This window comes from Nelumbo nucifera, chromosome 2, assembly GCF_055504915.1.
Source record: "Nelumbo nucifera cultivar China Antique chromosome 2, China Antique-T2T, whole genome shotgun sequence".
NCBI classification, from domain to species: Eukaryota; Viridiplantae; Streptophyta; class Magnoliopsida; order Proteales; family Nelumbonaceae; genus Nelumbo; species Nelumbo nucifera.
Window position 1 is genome coordinate 11,759,089 of NC_142650.1, and position 21,761 is coordinate 11,780,849.

General features: G+C 35.7%; 2 protein-coding genes across 2 annotated transcripts; both read left to right on the forward strand.

Moving 5' to 3' along the window:
- Positions 1–6,641: 6,641 nt before the first annotated feature.
- Positions 6,642–9,213, forward strand: TBL34 (TRICHOME BIREFRINGENCE-LIKE 34). Its single transcript, XM_010258734.3, has 5 exons — positions 6,642–7,108; positions 7,341–7,512; positions 7,682–7,878; positions 8,068–8,226; positions 8,752–9,213. The coding sequence occupies exons 1-5, from the start codon at positions 6,765–6,767 to the stop codon at positions 9,092–9,094; spliced, it is 1,215 nt and encodes a 404-aa protein (XP_010257036.1). The 5' UTR covers positions 6,642–6,764; the 3' UTR covers positions 9,095–9,213.
- A 6,023-nt stretch (positions 9,214–15,236) lies between these two features.
- On the forward strand, positions 15,237–21,230 carry LOC104597271 (protein trichome birefringence-like 35). The gene is made up of 6 exons (XM_010258732.3): positions 15,237–15,661; positions 15,941–16,220; positions 16,330–16,501; positions 16,746–16,942; positions 17,043–17,195; positions 20,693–21,230. The coding sequence occupies exons 1-6, from the start codon at positions 15,448–15,450 to the stop codon at positions 21,021–21,023; spliced, it is 1,347 nt and encodes a 448-aa protein (XP_010257034.1). The 5' UTR covers positions 15,237–15,447; the 3' UTR covers positions 21,024–21,230.
- Positions 21,231–21,761: the final 531 nt, after the last annotated feature.

The window sequence follows — 21,761 nt, forward strand, 5'->3', positions numbered from 1 at the left end:
TCATCATCATCCATGCCTTATCTCAATTATATGAGGTTGGTTATATAAATCCTGTTTTATTATTCTATTCTGTTTAATGTGGTATCCGTTGCTACATTATGAATGCTTAAATCATTTATTCTCTTTGTTTCATCTCTGAAATGGTGGAAGGATTGAAGAGCAGAGCAAACGATGGTGGAAGGACCGAACCATGGATCTCTTTCTTTTCCCTGTCCCATCTCTGAAATGGTGGAAGGACCGAATAGCAGAGCAAACAATGGACTGTTCTGCCGAAAATCTGAAATTCTACTTAAGTGAATCCCATCACTAGTGATTGCAAGATCCGAGTAGACCAGTGATGCGGGGATCTCAGTCGAGACCAATGACGATTGTTTTACAAGATCCAACAGTTCTACGACAGCTGCAGGTTTTCCATCGGGACCAATGATACAAAGTTCTAGAAGCAGATCCCAGAGAGGTTCGTCAATTTCTGATGAGAATTGATTGACGAGTTTTGTTTGAAGTTCTCACTTTCAATAAGGTGTCAAAAGTTTCATTTTAAAAATTTAAAGAAGAATAAAGGACAAAATAGTCTTTTTAATCCTTCAGTTAACAGATACTGGCAATAAGGAAGATTTAATCAATTGTTAAAAATAATAAGAATACTTTAAGACAATACCGAAATAGTAAAGGTATAGTTAGTCAATTTCCTAAACCTTAGAGATAGTATAAGAAATTTGCCATTATATTAATTGAAAACGAGATGCTTCCAAATGAATTCCTAATTTTTACTTTGATATTCTGTATTCATTTGCCTGGTATTTTCACTTAGGTTCCGAAAAAAAAAAAAGAAAGAAAGAGAAAAAAAAAATCAAAAAGAATTAGTGATTGCTCATGAGGGGAACTACCCTCTAAATTGGTCACTTATCCATTTTAGTTATCTACCTAGACAAGTAAGGTTAAAACTAGAAAAGTAGGCAAGGCGTACTGAAGCCGCTTCTTCTGGCCCTACTGCTTTTGAATGAAGCCTGTTTGTTTAGTTATCCTACCCATCATAGATGGAAATCCTATTATCGTTTATCGGACATGGGACCCATTAGATAAGCCATATTTTTTCTTTTTCTATTTTTGTCGACATTTAAACTTGTAAGCCTAGACTGTGCTTTGTGCTTTGTCCACAGAAGACTTAACAAAGAAGATCAAAAAGCAGGTTTGGATACATTGCAAGTGGCCATTATCTGAGATTCCATTAAGACAGTGATATATAGCTGATATGACATGTTTGAGTGATGACTGAACACTGATGATGATTCAACAATAAGCACACGCTGTTGTTGTTGTTGAGTAATTCATGAGCGTGTTTATATCTCATTGGCTTCAACTTTCACAGAAAACAAAAACAAACATGTGGTTAACAGGTATTTTGGTGTTTCAGTGGCAGCTTAATATCCACGTAAGTGTGTTAATTACATCCACTTAACAAAGTTTGATCGAATCCGAAATTCATTCTGATTAGGGTGACCTGAATTTCATCCTCTAGAATTGGGGATCAATCATGGCTCCACCCCCAAAATCTTCTTTAGCAAAGTTGATATGAGTGTTATACTTCTATAAAAGAATTCTAAAGTTTAGTTTTACTCTTGTCCTCTCAATGGTGGATAACAAAGCCACATCATCTGTACTATTATAATAGAAAATTGAGATTCTCACTCTCTCTCTTTATTTTTTTTTTCCTAGGCTATACAAATACAAACGTAGCTCTTTCTTCCACCATGAAAGGAAGCTTTTCCACTTTGACATGAAGAACAGATTTGACATAGCTGGGCCCATGCAAAAATGGGTCTGTGATCTTTGGGCCGGGCCTATGCAAAATTTAGCAAATGCTCAATATTGCAGCCCAAAACATGGTCCATTAATTCAAATTATCTCTCATATTTGCTTAAGAGGAAAAGTCACCCAAAGTCCCAAAGGATATGGATGATCGAGCGTGGAGGTGACTAACATGTTTAACCCTTTTGAGCCACCATCACTACAGTACAGTCACATGTAATGTCCAAGATCCTCCCCAACTACTCTTCGTGTATTGTCTATAGAGAAATTTTATCAAACATTAATTTGAACTGGGATGAATAAAGTATGGCCGAAGAAGTGTTGTTTCTAAGAATCTTGTAGCCCATATTTTAGTGGACAAAGCTAGATCAGAAACAAGGACTATACATTATGTTTTGTGGAAAAAAAATAGGTTAAATTGGTTTGGGTTTTCTGTCCATGAATTAATCCATTGTTTGGGTTTTCTGTCTTATTCATTGAACGGTTCAGTTTTCAACAAACCACCCAAATCAAGTTTTTTAAGCAAATAAGCTGATATTCATTGATAACTATATAGAAAAAGAATAAGTTCTGGTATTAATAGTAATACAAATTAGTGAGAGATATGTATTGCTACATCACATACAAGTCACTTCGACTGGAATGACTACATTTCACACACACACCTTAACAAGAAACATCAATTTGCTGTTCCTACAAACAGCCTTCCACACATACATGGCCAAATTTATGATCCTCTCGCAAAAATCGTTAATAGAAAACAAGCCTTGGGGTACCATCATCAATAAATGAGTGTATGTTCCCATTGCAAGAGAATCCGCTATATAACTGGTTTACTTCCTCTAAACATGATTGGAAACCATCTCTTGGAAAGTGAAAACCAGCAAAGAATCTGACCTTACTATCCACTCTATCCCTTATGATCCCTCCACCTCCACCAAGGCCAAGATTACCTCTGCAAGCACAATAGAAATCTGCCCCTAAGGTGTCAATTGGACTGGATTTGGTACAATCCGATTCAGTCCAATGTCAGTCCATTATAAATGGACCAAATCCAATCTAATCTAATAAATATTTTGGATCATTTTGGACCAGTCTAATTTAACATCTGGACTGTCCAATCTGTTCAAATTCGTTTTGAATTAGATTGGTTTCAACCCAAATCTAGTCCATTATCACCTATATTCTTATCTTATATTTATTGATTAGGTATTGGCTTAATCCAATCCAACTCAACCCAATATAAATTTATTACAGACAGACCAGTTCCAATCCAATCCAATAAATATTTTAGACCGGATTGATCCAATCCAATATGTCTATTCAGTCCATCCAATCATTCCAAATTGATTTTGGATTGGATGGGGTACCAGTCCATTGACACCCTTATATATAAAATTAAATAGAAAATTTTCACTTTACTCAATTCAACAACACTTTGTCCTAATTATATGGGGTCGGTTATCTACATAAATCGCATCCTTTAAACCTGCTCTATTCAATGCAATATTCACTATTTTTCTTTTCAATGGGCTATGCCATATCCACTTTTAAGGCTACAGCTTATCCATTAGAATTATGGACTACTAGTATATGTCATGGGTGCCTTTTAATAGGGGTGATCATTTCAGCCCAGCCCGACTCAAAAATTTTGGGCCTGGGCCTGCGTTTTGTGTTCAAGCACACATCAGGCCCACAAATTTTAGGGTCAGGCTTAGGCTTAATACTTTAAGCCCAGTCCGGCCCGTATATATTTAAACTTACACATTTTGTGTATAATGTATATATATGTATACATGTTATTTTATATTATATTATATGTTTTATATATAAGTATTATAACATAAAATGTATAATTTATATTATATGTAATATTTTATATTATATAATGTATAAAATAAGTTTATATGCATGTTATATCATTTAATATAAGGATATATAATGTTTTATATATGAGTGACATTGACCTGGAATCAAACCCAATCTGACCAGGACCCGTATAAACCTGGGCTAGAGTTTATGTTTCAGGCCTAGGCCTAAGTTATAGCCTTTATCATAAGTGCAAAGCCCGGCCCATGATCACCCCTACCTTTTAATGCTTTATTGGTGTGAACCGTGATGTATGATTAATTTCCCCCATGTATCTAGGGCACCACCACCCAATTGGGCCAATATGGTGTCTTACCTTCGAAGGTTCAACATAAAATCTTTAAATGCAAGTTTATAAAATATATATATAAACTTGAGAAGATGATAAATATTTTCTACACACTCAAGGCTTGAAAAGAATTCTAAAACAAGTTAACTCTATGTAGAAAGTGACATCCACGCATTTAGCCTCTCTCTCTCTATCTATTTGCCATATATCTTTTATTCATCACTTTTTAGGTAGGCAAATCTAAGATTTTAAGGTGGAAGCAGAATGTGGGCCTCTGCTCTAAAGTTTTTCAATGATGTAGTAGTAGAAACTGAGTTATGGAGTAGACTATGTCATATTGACAAAGTTGGACAATTGAAAGTCCCACCAACTGAGGCCTAGCTTCTTCTCCCCTTTTATTGGGGAAGTTAAAATAAACATTCTTTAATTACTGTTTTAATTAATTGTTTGGGCCACTAACTAGTTCCGTACGGATGAGTTGAAACCTTGAGGAATTAAGTATCTAACTAAAATTTGTCCCATCAATGCTGGTATTCTTCCACTTCTAGCTGTTGGTTGGTGGCTTGGTGAGTAATTAAAATAAATATTTTTATAACCCTATTCCTTTTTTATAGATAGATAAATATTTTTCTGTTCTTTCAAAAAAAAAAACTTATCTTGTTGCAAGGGGTGTAGCTTTGGTCGGACTCAACCAAACCCCACGAGTAGAATCAGAAACCTTTTTCTCAGTTGTGTGGCCTTCACCAAATCCGAATAACTGCACATTAAGAATATTGATGACATAAAATATAAGAGATGTTTCCAATTTGTGTTTGGATGAACGTGGCTAGCAGATCCAAACTCTTCACCATCCCTTTAATGGGTTCGGTTTAAAATGAGTTGACAATATGACTGAACTTGTTTGACATTGCTTCTTTTACTTGTGGAGAGAGAGATTCAATATCTCACTATACAGAAGAATTTTTCAAATTTGTCAAATTCTTCGACTTGGGTATTCTACTTGAATCCTATTAAAAATTAGCAGGTAAAATCCTGTTTTAATATCATATCAATTGTTAAATTATGAATGCTTAAATCATTTCTTACTATTTCGACCAATGTTATTTTTTATTTATCCCTAACCCCATTCAACTTGTAAATTAAGTATCTAACTAAAATTTCCCAATCTGATGAGGCCATTTTAATTAATAACAACCCTTTTGCAAGTCTCACATCCAAGTAAATGATAAAGATATAAGTTGATATTGTATATAGAATTTAATTTTTATGACATGCACCAAAACCAAGACAAGTAACGGCTTTATAATAGTACAATGTTAGAACAATTTTTTTTATATCATCTATCTATACTATAAAACAGATATTCGCCTTAGTTTAATTTGATGTATGCGATAAGAATTAAGTTTGATTATTTAATGATTTATATCTTTACCTTTTACTTGCACATGCGCATAGCACGTGATTGAGCACTAATTTATTAAAAAAAAAAGAAAAACTCAATGTCACTTCTAAATAAACTATAATTAAATACCATGTATACATTTACTTTGCTAACTAAAATCCACCCAAAATGCATGGTACCTCTGGCAGTCTGGCTGAACTGGGTTATGGTTGATCCGATCCTAGGGTTAAACAAGCCCAATCAGATTCCAACTTTGCTACAGACTGGAAGCTTGCTGTTGAGAAGTTCACCAAAAACATCACTGATGGATGTTAAATTTTCGTTTTCCTGGCACCACCAGGGTTTGAGTCATCACCAAGGGAAATTGGTTTCCCACTTTGTGATTTGGTCTGTTGCTTGAACGCTCATCAAACCATCAGAAGCTCTCCTCCACCTCCACCACAATTATTCTAACCACCCACTCTTCCTCACCCTTTTAAAGTTTAAAGTGCACGATAAATTGACAAAAGTTTGTCGGCATTCCCCAATAAAACTAGAGATCTAATTTATTATGTATACAAAGCTTGATATTGTCTTAATTTTCAACCATAAGAGAGAAGAATAAAAAGAAATTAAAATGAGATTCTAAATTGCTTTCAGGTTTCAACTTTCCTCCCCCATTTTATTAAAAAAGTTTCAAGACAACGTAATGGGACATGGATAGGTCAACTACCATAACCTACTGAATATACTATATAAGAATTCTTGTTGTTCTTGTCTCAGTTAAATTACCAAAACAACACTTGGGCTTCAAACAAAGATAAAAAATAAAATACCATTTGACACTAAAATCAACAACCAGGCATCTCAGACAGGGATTCTTTCAACCACTGGTTTATTGTTCAATTCACCCATCAAATATCATTTCCTTGAGATTCTTTGGAAGAGAAAATCAAGATGAATAATTAAATTTTGATAATTCCGTTCGCTGTTGATTATTCTAAACCAGTTTAATTAATCTGGTCCACTATTTTAAATGCAATGTATTGTATAGTCTGGTCTGGTCTGGTTATAAGGGCAATGAGTCAACATATCACCTACCTAGAAGTGATAAATGGTAGGTCATGAACCATTTTTTTAATTTGTGGTCATAAATCCTTTTATTTGTGGTCAAACATTGGTAATTTGTGGCAATGTCTCCTAATATTACCATGGCTATTTTAGGCATTATCTGTCAATGCAAAGACCCTGAAATACATATTTATTTCTGAGATTACCATCAATTCAAGCTTCATGATGAATGAGCTGTAAAAAGAAATAATGAAAAACGATGAGCACCAACCTCACTAAGCATAAAGAGAGGATATGTAGACTTTCACACAAGTCTATAGATTCTTAACACATCCTGAAGCTTGAATGGCAAAGAAACATCACATAGAGCTTCGGATGTGGGGGCTCAGGAACCGTTTCCATTCACTTACAGCAATTCTAGTGATCGTCCTATTCATTGCTACTGTCTATCTCGCAGAAGAGAATAGATGGTTGGAGGAAAACCCAACGCCACCTGACAACTCCGGCGACTTGCTATCCCGGTGTAACCTGTTTTCCGGCAGATGGGTGTTTGACAATTTGTCATACCCTCTATACTCGGAGCAAAAATGCTCGTTCATGTCCGACCAGTTGGCTTGCGAAAAGTTTGGTCGAAAGGACTTGAAATATCAGAATTGGAGGTGGCAGCCACACCAGTGTGACCTCCCAAGGTTCTCTCTCTCTCTCTCTCAGTCCAGGAAGATAATCATACGTACCTCGATAATATTTCTTAGATAATCTATAATTCTAAGCACAAATTTTGTACAGATTGCACTTCTGGGATATGATACAATTCAAGCTCGCAACTCAAAGAGAATCAATTAATTATCTTTCTCGTGTTCTTTTGTTTTATTTATACTTGGTTGTGTTTTTTGAGTTTGTGTAATGTTTCATGTTAACAAGGTTCAATGCCACAGCATTGCTTGAGAGGCTTAGAGGGAAAAGGCTTGTTTACGTGGGAGACTCGCTTAACAGGGGCCAGTGGGTATCAATGGTCTGTCTCGTGGATTCTGTAATCCCTCCTGGTCTCAAGTCGATGCATAACAATGGCTCTTTAAGTTCCTTCAAGGCGACGGTGAGTTCCCCATGACTCGTGAGCTCTCTATAGCTAAAACTGAACTTGTGAGTCAAATTAATTAATTAATCCTAGTTCATGAGTTCATAGAATCAACAAACACTTCGATTCATGCATGCAACATTAATTCACAATTTCATGCATGTAATTGATAGTCGATGTAATTTAGGAATACAATGCATCAATCGAATTCTACTGGGCGCCTCTTCTGGTGGAATCTAACTCAGACGACCCAGTAAACCATCGTCTACCAGATCGGATAGTCAGAGTCCAGGCAATCGAGAAGCACGCTAGACACTGGACGGACGCAGATATACTCGTCTTCAATTCCTATCTTTGGTGGAAACGAGACAAAATGAAAGTTTTGTAAGTAGATCGAATCAATCTTATATTCTAGTACTTCGTCTAGCTACTAGAATCCAACTGTTGAGGTGTGGATTAGAATCGGAGTCGTAGAAAGAAAATCGTGTTGGAGTGAGCTCAAAGAAATGCATTAATGAGTTCTTGATTTTTATATAATAAAGTGAGGAGAATCTTAACAGTTAAGCTAAGCAGGTGGGGATCATTCGAAAGATCAGATGGTGTCTACAAGGAGGTGGAGATGCTGCGAAGCTATGAAATGGCTCTCAAGACATGGTCGGATTGGTTGGAAATCCATGTGAATCGCAGCAAGACCCAATTGTTCTTCGTTAGCATGTCGCCCACTCACTTCTGGTAAGATTGATGACCACCAACTTTCAACATTGTGTCTTCAATACATGATACAATTGGGCTGCAAGAGGCCAGTCCAAACCAATTCCCTTTTGGGGGGAGGGGTTTTTTATCCCATTTTTAGAGTAGATGAGTGAAAGTTGGTCAATAGAATTTTGATTCTTGTTGATCAAGAAACCTATTCTTTTATCAGATTTATGTGGGGACCGGGGAAAAGTTTATTTTCATGGGTATCACCTACCCTTTTAGGCGGATAAATAACTTTTCCACCCAGGGGAAAAGATTCCGCACTTGAATGAGATAAAAATACCTCTTTTAATAATAGATTTTTATGACTAAAATGGTCATTGCTTTATTTACATAGAAAATAAAAGAAGATGGATAAATGCCCTTACCTGGATAAGTCTTTCTTTAGTGAATGGGGCCTTAATTAATGTATGACATGCCCTAATTCAACCCAAAACACTGCCAACCCCCTCTCTCTCTCTCTCACATACAAATAAGTGGGTCTATTTGTGGAGCTTGCAGGGGAGATGAATGGGGAATGGAGGAGGGGAACTGTTACAATGAGACAGAGCCAATAGAAAAAGGACACTGGGGAAGAGATTCAGATCCCAAGATGATGCGTAGAGTTGAGGCAGCAATCGATGAGCTCAGAATGAGGGGGGTGAAGGTACAGATGCTTAACATCACGCAGCTCTCTGAGTACAGGAAAGAAGGTCACCCTTCCATATACAGGAAGCAGTGGGAGCCACTCACCCAAGAACAACTCTCCAACCCTACTTCCTACTCTGATTGTATCCATTGGTGCCTTCCAGGTGTACCAGATGCCTGGAATGAGATCTTGTATGCCTACATTCTTTCCTCTTAATTAATTCATATACTAGAATTGAAGATACCCATGCTAGCTATTGAGAGATGCCCATGTTCCATAAGGGAGTGGTTAATTACATTCAGTTTCTTAATCAATAAAAATGAAACTGAATTGGTTATGGATGAGTTAAATAGTCCCATATTTGATGCGCTTTCTTTTTCAAATTAAGATTCAACAACAATAGAACATTTAGATGAATTGTATATCTTAGAAGAAACATGTTTGATATTTCTGCACATTCATTAATCAATTTTTTATTTTTTCTCAGTCTTCGTTTCATACGGTTTTTTCTTTTAGTCTTCAATATTAATAATGTTAGAAGATGTTGATAACGATAAAAACAGGAAAAAAAAACTCAACCCTAAGGGGGCATTCTTTTTTTGGATTTTGAGAGGGGGAATTTGGTCAATGGGATTTTGGTTCCCATTGACCAAGAATTTCATGTTCTTTTTTCAGATTAATGTGAATACCAGGAAAATTTTATTTTCCTGTATATCATTTACCCGGGTAAGTAATACCCATCTTCTAGGTGGGTAAATAACTTTCCCACCTGAGGGGAAATTGCCGATACTTGAATGGGACAAAAATGCCCCTTTTTAATAATGGATTTTTATGATTAAAATGGCCATTGCCTTATTTACTTGAGAAATAAAAGAACATAAGTAAATGCACTTACCCAGGTAAATAATTTACCGAAAAGCAAACGGGCCTAAGTGCAAAGTACCAAAAAAAATCAAGTGAAATGTAATTCTTTCTATTTACGTTCCATTAAAAAAAAAAAAAGGCTTACATCTATGTTTGAGTTGCTCTGTTTGTTTGTAGTACAATTTCATTTGCACTACTAGTACAAATGCATGAGAATACAAATGATAAAAATTCAAATTTTGGGTCACATATTGAGTTTTACTCTACTTCATTTTGGGTTTTATTCTACAGTAAATCTACAATAAAAATAAATCAAAATTTATATTCATATCTTTTGCACTCTAATATTTTTGCACCAGTGCAATTAAAACTGCATAGCAAACAAACTAGGCTAGGGTTGGAAGTAGAAACAGGTGAGGGGTAGATAATGAAATGATTAGTCACCCTATGGATTTCATAATTTATTAATTTGCTCGTTTGGAAGGGCTTTCATGCAGCAGCTTCTAGCTCTGCAATATGTGACTCTATGAAATGCTAAAAGCAATGTTTGGTGAGAAAGTCGGGGAGCCAGAATACGTTTTATTTTAGCTATTAATTAATTCAATTTTTTGGTGAATCTAGTTTCAGTAGATTCGTCAACGTGGCTTAGTGAATACAGCTCAATCACTTTGTACTTTGTAGTTCCTACGACGGTTGAAATTCGGTTGATAAATCGAACCGAACCAAATTGAATAAGTTAATTCGGTTCGATTAATTTGACTATCGGTTTGGTTTTATTTAAAAAAAAAAAATAGTTTTTGTTTTCTGTTCGATTTGACTGAAATTTTCAATCGAATCGAACTAAAAACCGAATTAATGTTGTTATTTTGTTAAGTATATTAAACATTAATGTTTTATTTAATACTTTATGCTAATTAATTATTATATTTTCCAATGAACAATTAATAATAGTTAATTAAAACATATATTCATTATTAATTATTTATTAATCATTAATTATTCATTGATCATTAATTAATTTTGGAAATGACCAACTCGCCAATTCCCCATTGGGCTTTGGTCTTATTTTAGCTTTTAATAAATAATAGCTAATTAATTAAAATCATTGGGCTTTGGGGTCATTTTAACTTTTCATTAATAACACTTATTAAATGCTTGTCATTTATGTAGAACCAGGGTCCAACCGAACCAACCAAACCGAATTCGGTTAGGATCGGTTCAGTTCTAAAATATAATTTGGTTCAGTTTGATTAGTAGAAATGGTAAAACCGAATAGTCTGTTAGGTCCTCGGTTTGAACCGAACCGACTAATTGTACACCCCTAGCCCTCCCAATTGTACTCCATATGTATATCTATACTACTATTAAAATTGGGAATGAGGTTAAAATTATGTGCTTTTTCTACTAAAATGTCCTTGTTTTTTAATATGGCCCTTCTCTATTTTGAGGGCAAAAATTGTAATTGAATTACTACTTTGGTTAAGTCCATTATATTCCTTCTCATTAAATCCTAAATTTAAAACATATTAAATAAATGAGTTTTTCGGCTTTTTCTTTTCTAAAACATCCCTACTTTTGAATTTGGTATATCTAACTGTAAAGGTAGAAGACATAATTTGAACTTCTTTTCACTTTATTCAATTCCCTCTCATTAAGTCATATATTTAAGGTGTTAACTCTCATTTTCTATCTTTAAATCCTTTTTAAAGTAGTTTTTTTTCAACAATAAATTCTCTTAATTAAATCTATATCCATTAATAGTTTTAACAATACAACACGAAAATATTTAAAATTGACATGAAAATGAAACCATATCCTTCTGTCCAAGTGGTGGGAAAGTAAATCAACTGTCTAGGTCAAGTGGGTCAACTCGCAGTTTCATGGTTAAAATAATAAAAATATAAAAATTATAAAAAATGTGAAAATTTTTGAGCAAATCTCTAATACTATAAATGAAATATAAAATTTAAAACTGACCTAGAAAAGAAATCATTTTCCTATTTTAGTGGTGATTGACAATTCAGCGTTTTAGGTCAAATGGGTTACCAATGATGTCATATTAAATAATAAAAAAATTAAAATAAATAAGACACAAAAATGTCAAAAATATATATATTTTGTAGAAGACATTGGCATACATCTCTAATATTATTTATTCATCATATTTAAGTGTAATAAATAAGAATTATTTTTATTAAGGATGGAAATAGAATAACAAATTAAACTAATTTAAAAAGAAAATTGTTATCCATATAAGTGGTGGTCAATAGTCTATACAAATGCAACTTAGGCAGGTCCAACCAAAGCCTTAACCGACCTAGCCTGTAATTTTGGATCCTTAGGTTGGGCCTCGACCCAAAAGTTTGGGCTTTTCTATTTTTTGGGTTAGACCTAGGCCTAGCCCTTAGGTTAACCACTGATATCATGGTTAAATAATAAATAATAAAAATAAATAGAATTACAAAAAAACTACAAGAATTCATAAAATTTTGACATATCTCAAATATTAGAAATTTATCATATTAAACAAAGTTAAGTGCCATAAAGAAGAATCATTTTTATAATTAACTAAGGAAATGTAGTATAAAATTCAAAGGTGTCAAAAATGACTTTGTCCTTTTTTCTGTTATGCCAAACTGGGTCAACACAAAATGTCATAATTATATATAAAAACTCAAAAAATATATATATAAATAAAATTATAGAAAATATGAAAAATTGTACACAACTCTAATATTATATATTTATCATATTAAATAAAAATAAATATAAGAAATAAGAAATATTTTAATACCAATAAAAATAAAATATAAAATTTAGTTTTACAACCACAGCATACTTTAATTACTTATCTTTTTTAATGGGTTCCGATAAGGATATTTATCATATTATTATCTAAAATTCACACGTACACGTTTACTGTTGTGCTAAAAAGCAACAAAGACAAGGCTAAAATTCTGTACTTCCCCAATTTCTACTCGGTTCCTTTTCCAGAGCCAAATGAAATATTGGGTCTTGAAAAACCCCCTTTCCATCTCCCGTTTCTGATTTCATCCCAATCCAAACACAGCCCAATGGAATTCACTATTTGATCATCAGGCTTGTGCAGCTTCTCTCGGTAGGTCACACAAGGAGTGACACCGTGACATACAAAAATCAATAGCTTAACTTAGATGGAGAAGTCCATGAAACACTTGTAGGATCTGTTTGGTTCAACCTCAAGATGAGGATCCAATTAGAGTTTGAAAATTAAAAAAGAACATTATTCTATTATTGCCAATCAACAATCCCAAGTTCCCAACCCTATTGTAATCAGAACTCTGTTTTCTTCAAATCTGACAACCCGACTAGAAGCTTGATCGGGTATTTAGATTATCTGAATTCTGTTTTCTTTCATCATCATTATCATCTCAGGCTTCTCAGCCTTGTTCCAACTATATTGAGCCAGCCACACGAATTCTATTAGTCCAATTACAGAGATTAGGCCCAATTTCTGACTATGCTGATGCGTAATCTTGAGAGGAATTCTTACTTTGGAAGGGGTACAAATACTAGGGGTGAGGAAGAAAAACCAAAAAATTGAATTGATCGAAAAAATTGATCAAAACCAAACAATCGGTTAATTGAATTTTTGGTTCGATTTTAGTTCAGTATTTTAAAAAATCAAAGGTACTTGTTCGGTTTTGGTTAATCAAAATAGAAAACTGGCAATTAACCAAATCAATCGGTATACATATATTTATATATATTTTATATTTTCTATACATTATAAATTAATAAATATGCATTATATATAAATATATATTTATAATATATAATATATTTTTTATTATTTTATATATTTCTAGTGTATTATATTTTTTTATAATATATATTGTAAACAATAAAAAACCGACAAACTGAACCGATAGTTAATCAAACCGGTTAACTGATCGGTTTCAATTTGATTTTGGTTACCGGTTTTCCAAAAACCGATAACCTCAGTTCGATTTCAAAAATAAGCTTATAAAGTGGGCACCCCTAACAAATATAAGTTTGTAAAGTGCAAAATCTTGTATTTTGTATGTATTTGCATAGTACATATTCGTATTTGTATTCCTTCCAAATTGAGCCTAAAAAAACATTAGAAAACAAAATTATGAATGTAGGAAGTGGTATTCACGCTTTGCATTAGATTATTATTGAGTAGGCCCAAAGGCCAAAACCCTGATATAGTACCATTAGACAAGGATTTCGGCTTCCGTCAGGGCAAAAGCCCATTCGATTAGGGGTGGCAATTTTCCCCGTCCCCGACCCGACAAGGCCGGGTAATGGGGATACATTAGTGGGGTCGGGGCCGGGGATGGGGGATGCAATCCCCACCTTGACCCGGCCCCGATTAATAAAAATAAAAATATATAATTAATATAATATTATATATTATATGTTATATTATATGTTATATTATTATTCATTTATTTTTAACGATAAAAACTTAAAAAACACAAACACTTGACAGTCGACAGACACAGACAGAGAACTCTGAACCATGAGTCCGTGACCCTAGTCTTCTTCCTTCGTCTTTGTCGCCGATTGTCGTCGCTATCGCCACTCACCCGTTGGAGATCGAACGCCTATCGTTGCCGACTACCAGTCTATCACTCGAATCTCAAAGGAGGATAGAGATATTCAAAGAAGAAAGAATTGAAACTCAATTCTTCAATTTTCCTTCAACCTTCGTCTATCGTCGTCACCCGTCGAATTCTTTCTCTCGTCACTAGGCTCAACTTGCAACGGTCCTCTTTCTCTCTCTTTCTCTCTCTCAATCTCAGTCTCTCTTTCTCTCATCTATTTATGTTTTCAGCATTTTTGCTTTGTTAATGGCTACAAACTTGGAGATTTAAATCTCCGTCAGAGTCAGGATGGAGGGGAATTTCTTTCCCCAATTAGGGACGGGGACGGGGACGGAGAATGTAATCCCCGCCCTCTTGCCATTCCTACGTTCGATCAATCTTTACAACTTTGAATTGAAAATATCTCCGTACTTAGGTATCTTATTTCATAGAGATATTCTTAATTCAAAATTGCAAAAGGCAGTTGTAACGGTGTGAATACGGACTTGCCCTGACAGAAGCCGATCTCGCAGACAAGACCCACAGTCATGCAAAATTATACAAATAAGTTGGCTTTCCGTGTGTGGACACGACACAAGTAATGGGCTCCACAGTCCAGACCGGGTCCTGAATTCTGGTCTGGTCGTATCACAGAGTAATTAATTGGTGAAATACTGAAATCTGATCTGGTTGTATCACTTGTATCATACTATCATGGTTATTACTTATTAATTGATGGAATGGTTTGTTTCATCATGATTTATTTCATGCATTGACGCAGTCAACAAAATGCAAGAGTCAACATGATCTGAAGGCTCATAGCATCAGAGCGAATCAACACACGCTAAATGAATTTCGCGTCAGTGAAATAGGAAAAATAAAGAAAGAAAAACGCTAAAATGAAACCAAATCAGCCCCCCACAAAATTGCCCCTCCGGCACATCTCCGCCGTGTATTGGGAACATCTCCCGGTGATACCGAATTTTCAACACAACAGAAGCTCCTGTCGGCACCCCAATTCTGTGAAGAAATCCAATTGAATCCTTTAATGACCCATCGCCGTTGAACAAAGATTCCATTCCCTCTGCAACTTCAAAAGCATAGTTCTATTCTATGATGCAGAAATGGAACAGGAAAAGGACTCATTTCCCCCTACTTGCTGTTCTCTTTTCTCTCTTCATTGCAGCTTCAATCTTCTACAACGAACGAAATATTCAGCAAATCCACGAAGACAACAAACAACAACAGTCTTCCATTACACATACATCACTTCTCGCCTCTGCTCCTCCAAAAACCTCTGGAGCTAATGACCAAAAGCGAGCTCTAGGTATGTTGCTTGTTAATCTACCTTCCTTTCTCTGAAGTTTAATCGACTTAGGTTTGCTTCTCCTAGTGAAGATTCGTCTTGTTTAGTTTAATAATCTGATCGGGTTTTTTTTTTCTTGCGTTTTCTTTCTTTATTTTTGGAACCCCGACGAGACTGACGGGTTTCTGTAAATTTTTGTCTCTGTTCTAGTTTTACCTACTGGGGCTTATTGTATCTCCTGAATTTAGTTTATTTTGATCTGATCTCATGGATTTAACTGAGTTTTTTTCGGAAGTTTAGCGAGCTTGGATAGATTCACTACATGCGCTTCCACTCGAAAGTACAGTGGTAAGAAAACTGGATTGACTGACCGTACGATGGAGTCCAGCCGACGGGGAGGAACTCCTGAGAGCTGTAACTTGTTTTCCGGCAAATGGGCTTTTGATAATACTTCATATCCGCTATATAACGAGTCGCATTGCCCTTATATGTCCGATCAATTGGCATGTCGGAAGCACGGAAGAACTGACTTGAGGTACCAGACATGGAGATGGCAACCCCATAACTGCAACTTAAAGAGGTATTGTTTCTCTATTTCATGGTAAAATCACCAATGTTCTATCCTTTTTGTTTAGTTCTGCAACTAGAATAATTTTCAAATTTTAAAGAGCCGATTTATTATGCTAAAGGTGGAACACGACTGAAATGTGGGAGAAATTGAGAGGCAAGAGACTGATGTTTGTTGGGGATTCTCTTAATAGAGGACAATGGATATCCATGGTGTGTTTATTACAATCCGCAATTCCGCCTGAGAAGAGATCTATGTCACCCAACGCGCCTCTAACAATTTTCAAAGCAGAGGTAAGGCAACACCAGTCAAGATATAAAATTGGAATTTGAGATTTTTAAATCCTTACATATAAACGTCAATTTGAAGAGCCTTGATTTCGTTATGAAGTTTTCTCAATGAAAAATCTCAATTAGGTTAGTCTTATAAGGTTTCAGAATTGCAAATGTTTTATATCCATGACAAGGTTAATCAATAAGAAATACTGATCTTATCTTTTGTAACACTGTAATGTTTATGTCTTTGTCTTCCACATAGGAATACAATGCTTCAGTCGAGTTCTACTGGGCACCACTTCTTGTTGAATCGAATTCTGATGATCCAGTGAACCACAGATTGGCTGATAGGATAATCCGCCCAGATTCAGTTCTAAAGCATGCAGCCCAGTGGGAGAATGCTGACATACTGGTTTTCAACACGTACTTATGGTGGAGACAAGGCCCAGTTAAGTTACTGTAAGTAAAGCTTCTTCCCAAGTCAGAATGATAACTGTAGAAAACAAGAAAGAATGATCTTTATTTTTGCATTTCTGAAGATACCTGTATCTTGTTGCAGATGGAGTAGTGAAGAAAATGGGATATGTGAAGAACTAGATGGCCTGGGAGCCATGGAGTTGGCAATGGAGACTTGGGCAGAATGGGTGGCTTCCAAGGTGAATCCTACCATTAAGCGTGTATTCTTTGTTACCATGTCTCCAACCCATCTCTGGTGAGTGTTGACACCTTTGCCTAATACTCTTTTCTTACAACCATTCAGCTGATCTATGCATACCAGTAGGAATATGCAAGTTTTGAACATAACAAAACACTTCAGCTCTATCAAACTTCAAACAAGGGGTAGATTATGTGATCTTCCTCAATACCATGGTGTGTGGATACAGTGGGAGCATTAATGCGTGTGTTTTGGTGTAATTGTTAATATTCAAATATAACTCATCTGAGGGTAGATTATTTAAGAGCTGCAAGGTGATTTTGCTTAGGATCACTTTGGATGTTCTTCACTTAGGGTCCATTTGGTTCATGGGAATAGGGGTCTAGAATCGGAATCAGAATGGATCATTCTGGTTCCAACCATTTGGTTGGGCAGAATAGGAATCTGATTCCCATTCCTGGTGGAATGATATTCCCCATTTGAGGGAATGGCCATTCCCTCCCCTTCCCTTTGGAATGAGAATCCATTCCAGCCAATTCCGATTCCCGTCTGAACCAACAGGCAAGAGGAATAGACCATTCCCATTCCAATTCTGACTGCAAACCAAACGGACCTTAGGTGAAATTCTAGATAAAAGCAACTGGATTGATTCTAAAATTCAGATTTCAACTTTAAAAAGATGGAAAGCTCAAAATCAAGGTTTGGAGTATTACTGAAGCCAAATCACAAAAGCTTGGAAACTCAAATTCTCCAAATCAGAAGCTTAACTTTAAGATTCTGACATTTTGACTCTGAACTTTCAACAGAAATATGGAGAACCAGTTCGTTAATAAGTAGGAACATGTACAAGTTCATTAGTGTTGCCAAATGAGCTTTCAAAGCCAAATCTCAAATCAAAAAGCTTAAAGGTCTTCTTTGGCTTTTGTCTGTGAAAGCTGAAAAGACATTGTCCAAACAACATGATAGCATAATGCATCACTCCATTGAAGGGTGTCACAATCACCTAAATAGCCAGGCAGTTGTCCTTTCCTTGATTGCCTTGATGCCCCTTGCTTAGCCATCCCTGGTGATACATTGACAATCCTGCTGATATCAATGTGGCATCACATAGAAAATCTCTAGTACAGAGTCTGAATATTGTTAAATTTGGGTTGTGGAAGATCTAAGGACAGACCCATCCATTGGATGCTTAGGATTGATTAGCAAGTAGTAGAACCTAAGAATTTTAAATATACATTTACTTATAGGGCCATAAGTCAGATACCACATGGACTTGGGGCCAATAGAATAGCCTCAACATATGAATAAGATGAACTGATGATAATGTAAACCTGGTATGGGGAATCTTAGTAGAGACAAACGTCTGGATAGCAGGTCCATGAGGGGCCTATGAGATAGAACTTAGTTGCAATTCTGAGAGAACCAAATGCAGTTCAAAAATGGAAGACCTATCTAAGATAAGACTTTATGTTTATGCTGGTGCTGGATATCTCGTGCCAGACAATAAAATATAGAATATGGTCACTGACTGCTCAATATGCCCATAGATCCAGATTGTCCAATTGATAAAGCAATCTTGTACCAGCATCATACAGAAAATCAAACTGAACTTTTTTTTTTCCAATCAATTGACTAATGTATAGGGAGGTTTAACCAGAAAAAGATGATGTATAGGAAGGTAAATGCCACTGGTAATGATAGGATTATGTTGTTTCCTCATGCTGTGTTCCTAACCAAAACCACCAGGCATGCTAATGATGATTTGTGTTACTGAATGTTATATTTTTTTTATAATAATGTGTTGTACTTGTGTGATTTTATTAATTTGCATATGGTCAAATTAAATTATTAATGTGCATAGTTGTATTGTTATTCATTTACTGTTTATGTGAATTATTCGACATTGTCTGTAATAATATGACATCATTGATGACTCAAAACACATTTCTTTTGCTGAAAGATGACTTGAAACATATTGGGAGCAATAGGAAACCTAATCTCACAGACAAAAGCTAGCATTTACGTAATTGTGTTGATAACTTTAGACTTTATACCAACCATGCTTGTGGTTTACCACCATGGCATATTTAATCTAAATCTCTAGCAAGGATAATGATCGTTACCTGCCTGACATATTTGGTAGAAGAAAATGGCAATGTGTTAGCCCATCAAGGCTACTGTGCTTTCTTAATACAATAGAACTCAAACCAGTGTTTTATTTAGCAATATGCAGTTTGTCATGCAAGTATAACCTCCATCCTTAATCCACTTAACTTACCCAAGGCTTATCTTTCTACCCAGGTCCTCAGCTTTTGTCCTGTAGCTATTCCTCTTTCCCACACATAACAAAGCACCTAATTTTTCTTTTTGTGGGTAAAGCAAACAAGTTAGTAGACGAAGGTTCATCTTGATTCGAAATCTCTAGTATCACTGTTGACCTTCTGAGTTTACGGATTATAGAAGCTCTGATATGCTGATTACTGGAAACTTTTAAGTGAACAAAGATAAAATGTATCTAGTTTTATAGGTTCTACTATGACACCAGAAAGATTTGATACCAGAAAAACATTTATCAAAAAAAAAAATGATACTAGAAAAACTTATAACCAATTGGTATCATCATAAAAGTGGTAGCCAATCAGGTGGTGCTTATCGAAATTCATGGGGAAGGATTGATCAAAAATAAAAAAATAAAAAAAAAATCATGGGGAGGGTGGGGGGAAGGGTAAAGCTCCTCTGATATCATGTTTTTCCAGCATCATAGTGTAGGCACCATGGACTCTGGTTTGGCGGTGGTGGTCAGGCTCTGAAGGTTCAGAGAATGGCAACGGAACCAGTCGGTGACTCATAGAGACAGAGAAAGAGAAAGGAAAAGAGGGAGGAGAGAGAAATGTGGGCTTCCTCCTCCGTAATGGGTTTGATGGGTGTGTTTCTAATGGGTTTGATAATGGTCTTAATAATGGGTCCCCGTATGGGTATGGGGCCCTATTTATAATGTTTGAACCTCCATGTTCTGGAATGTTCTTGTATTTTGCCTTTTTCCTATTTTATCCTTTAATTATATTATTCTAGGATGTTCTAATTGATGCAAAAACCTTTGCTTTAATGATCAATTGGTCTGAAACCGGTCTGGTCTGACTTGGTTTTGCACCAGGTCAGCCGGATTAATGCACTCATATGGATCCACTGTCTTACAAATTGACTTACCCCTATTTTATTAATAAGTTTATTAAGTTAAATTAAGAACATATTTTAAAGCTGAAGGCCATAAATCTTGAACCATATATTCTTTTACACTTAACTAATACATTATAAAAAAATAAAAAATTGTTGAAAATTATATCTTACTCAGATCTGACTTCAAGCTAAAATGAATTTAAGAGGGAAAAGTTGTGGTTGAATCAGACTCAGAATGGTAGGTCTACACCTACAAAAATTCTTGGTTAAATATTTCTAGCGGCCCTTAAATGAAACAGACTAGTCAATTTTCATTACAACTGCCCCTTGTGAGATTCAAAAGATGAAGAATTATAAAAACATTTTGTGGCGTGCAGGAGCCGAGAATGGAAGCCAGAGAGCGAGGGGAACTGTTATCAGGAAAATACTCCCATTGAAGTAGAGGGTTACTGGGGAAGTGGATCAGACTTGCCCACAATGCGCATGGTGAAGAATGTTTTAGGAAAGCTGGGGCCAAAGGTATCTGTTGTCAACATCACTCGGCTATCTGAGTATCGGAAAGATGGCCATCCTTCCATCTACCGGAAGTTCTGGGAGACATTTAGTCCGCAGCAGTTGTCAAACCCTACGAGTTACTCTGATTGTATACATTGGTGCTTGCCTGGAGTGCCAGATGTATGGAATGAATTACTGTTTAATCTTTTGTAGAGATAATGATGCTTTTAGCAGAGGGAAAGTCATTTGAGAAAAAAGAGACAGGAAAGAGAAAAGAGCAATCAATTTTGGCCTCATTAATAGTTCAATACAAACTTCCATAAAGGCCTTGTGTTTGTGTGTGTATGAGATATGGATATGGTTGTTCATTAGCTCAACAGAATCATACATGGCATGCATGGTTGCTCCCATTTCCTTATATTTGTTCATCCACAATTAGTATCACTCGGTAATTGTAGCCTTGTAGGATCTATTAATTGGGGTGGTTTTCTCAATAAAATTCAAATGATTTTTTCTGCTCCAAGGGGGGCTACACAATGGGTACCAGGCTCCCAGCCAAGACATTGCCCATTCCAGAAATCAGGGTAGCGAGATCAGATCGTAATTTCGTACTAAAGCCTCAGACCGTCCAATTAATTCCAATAAAATTAGATGGTTGCCATCATCTGTACGTATTGATTTTTGTCCCAACTCCCAACTAGTAAAGAAAGCTTGTGACCTTGTAAGCAGTTTCGCCCATTCAACATGCCACCCAGGACCCAGCTTCTTCACATAAAGCTTTTACTTTTTAGCACATCATTGCTGGCAGCATATTTAGGCAGCTGATAATTTCCTTGAACTCTTAAGGCTTGCAAAGATCTTTTTAGCTAGCTATATCGATCTTCGTTGTGGTAACACAAGGTGGCGATACTTGACAACTATACCACCATCTTTGGTGCTCCGATGAACCAG

Excerpts from the sequence above, each read along its gene's own strand:
- TBL34 (XM_010258734.3), top strand. The coding sequence starts at position 6,765 with ATGGCAAAGAAACATCACATAGAGCTTCGGATGTGGGGGCTCAGGAAC. Across the intron at positions 7,513-7,681 it reads TAAGTTCCTTCAAGGCGACG|GAATACAATGCATCAATCGA; the intron begins GTGAGTTCCCCA and ends GATGTAATTTAG. Across the intron at positions 7,879-8,067 it reads CGAGACAAAATGAAAGTTTT|GTGGGGATCATTCGAAAGAT; the intron begins GTAAGTAGATCG and ends TAAGCTAAGCAG.
- LOC104597271 (XM_010258732.3), top strand. The coding sequence starts at position 15,448 with ATGATGCAGAAATGGAACAGGAAAAGGACTCATTTCCCCCTACTTGCT. Across the intron at positions 15,662-15,940 it reads TGACCAAAAGCGAGCTCTAG|CGAGCTTGGATAGATTCACT; the intron begins GTATGTTGCTTG and ends TCGGAAGTTTAG. Across the intron at positions 16,502-16,745 it reads TAACAATTTTCAAAGCAGAG|GAATACAATGCTTCAGTCGA; the intron begins GTAAGGCAACAC and ends TCTTCCACATAG.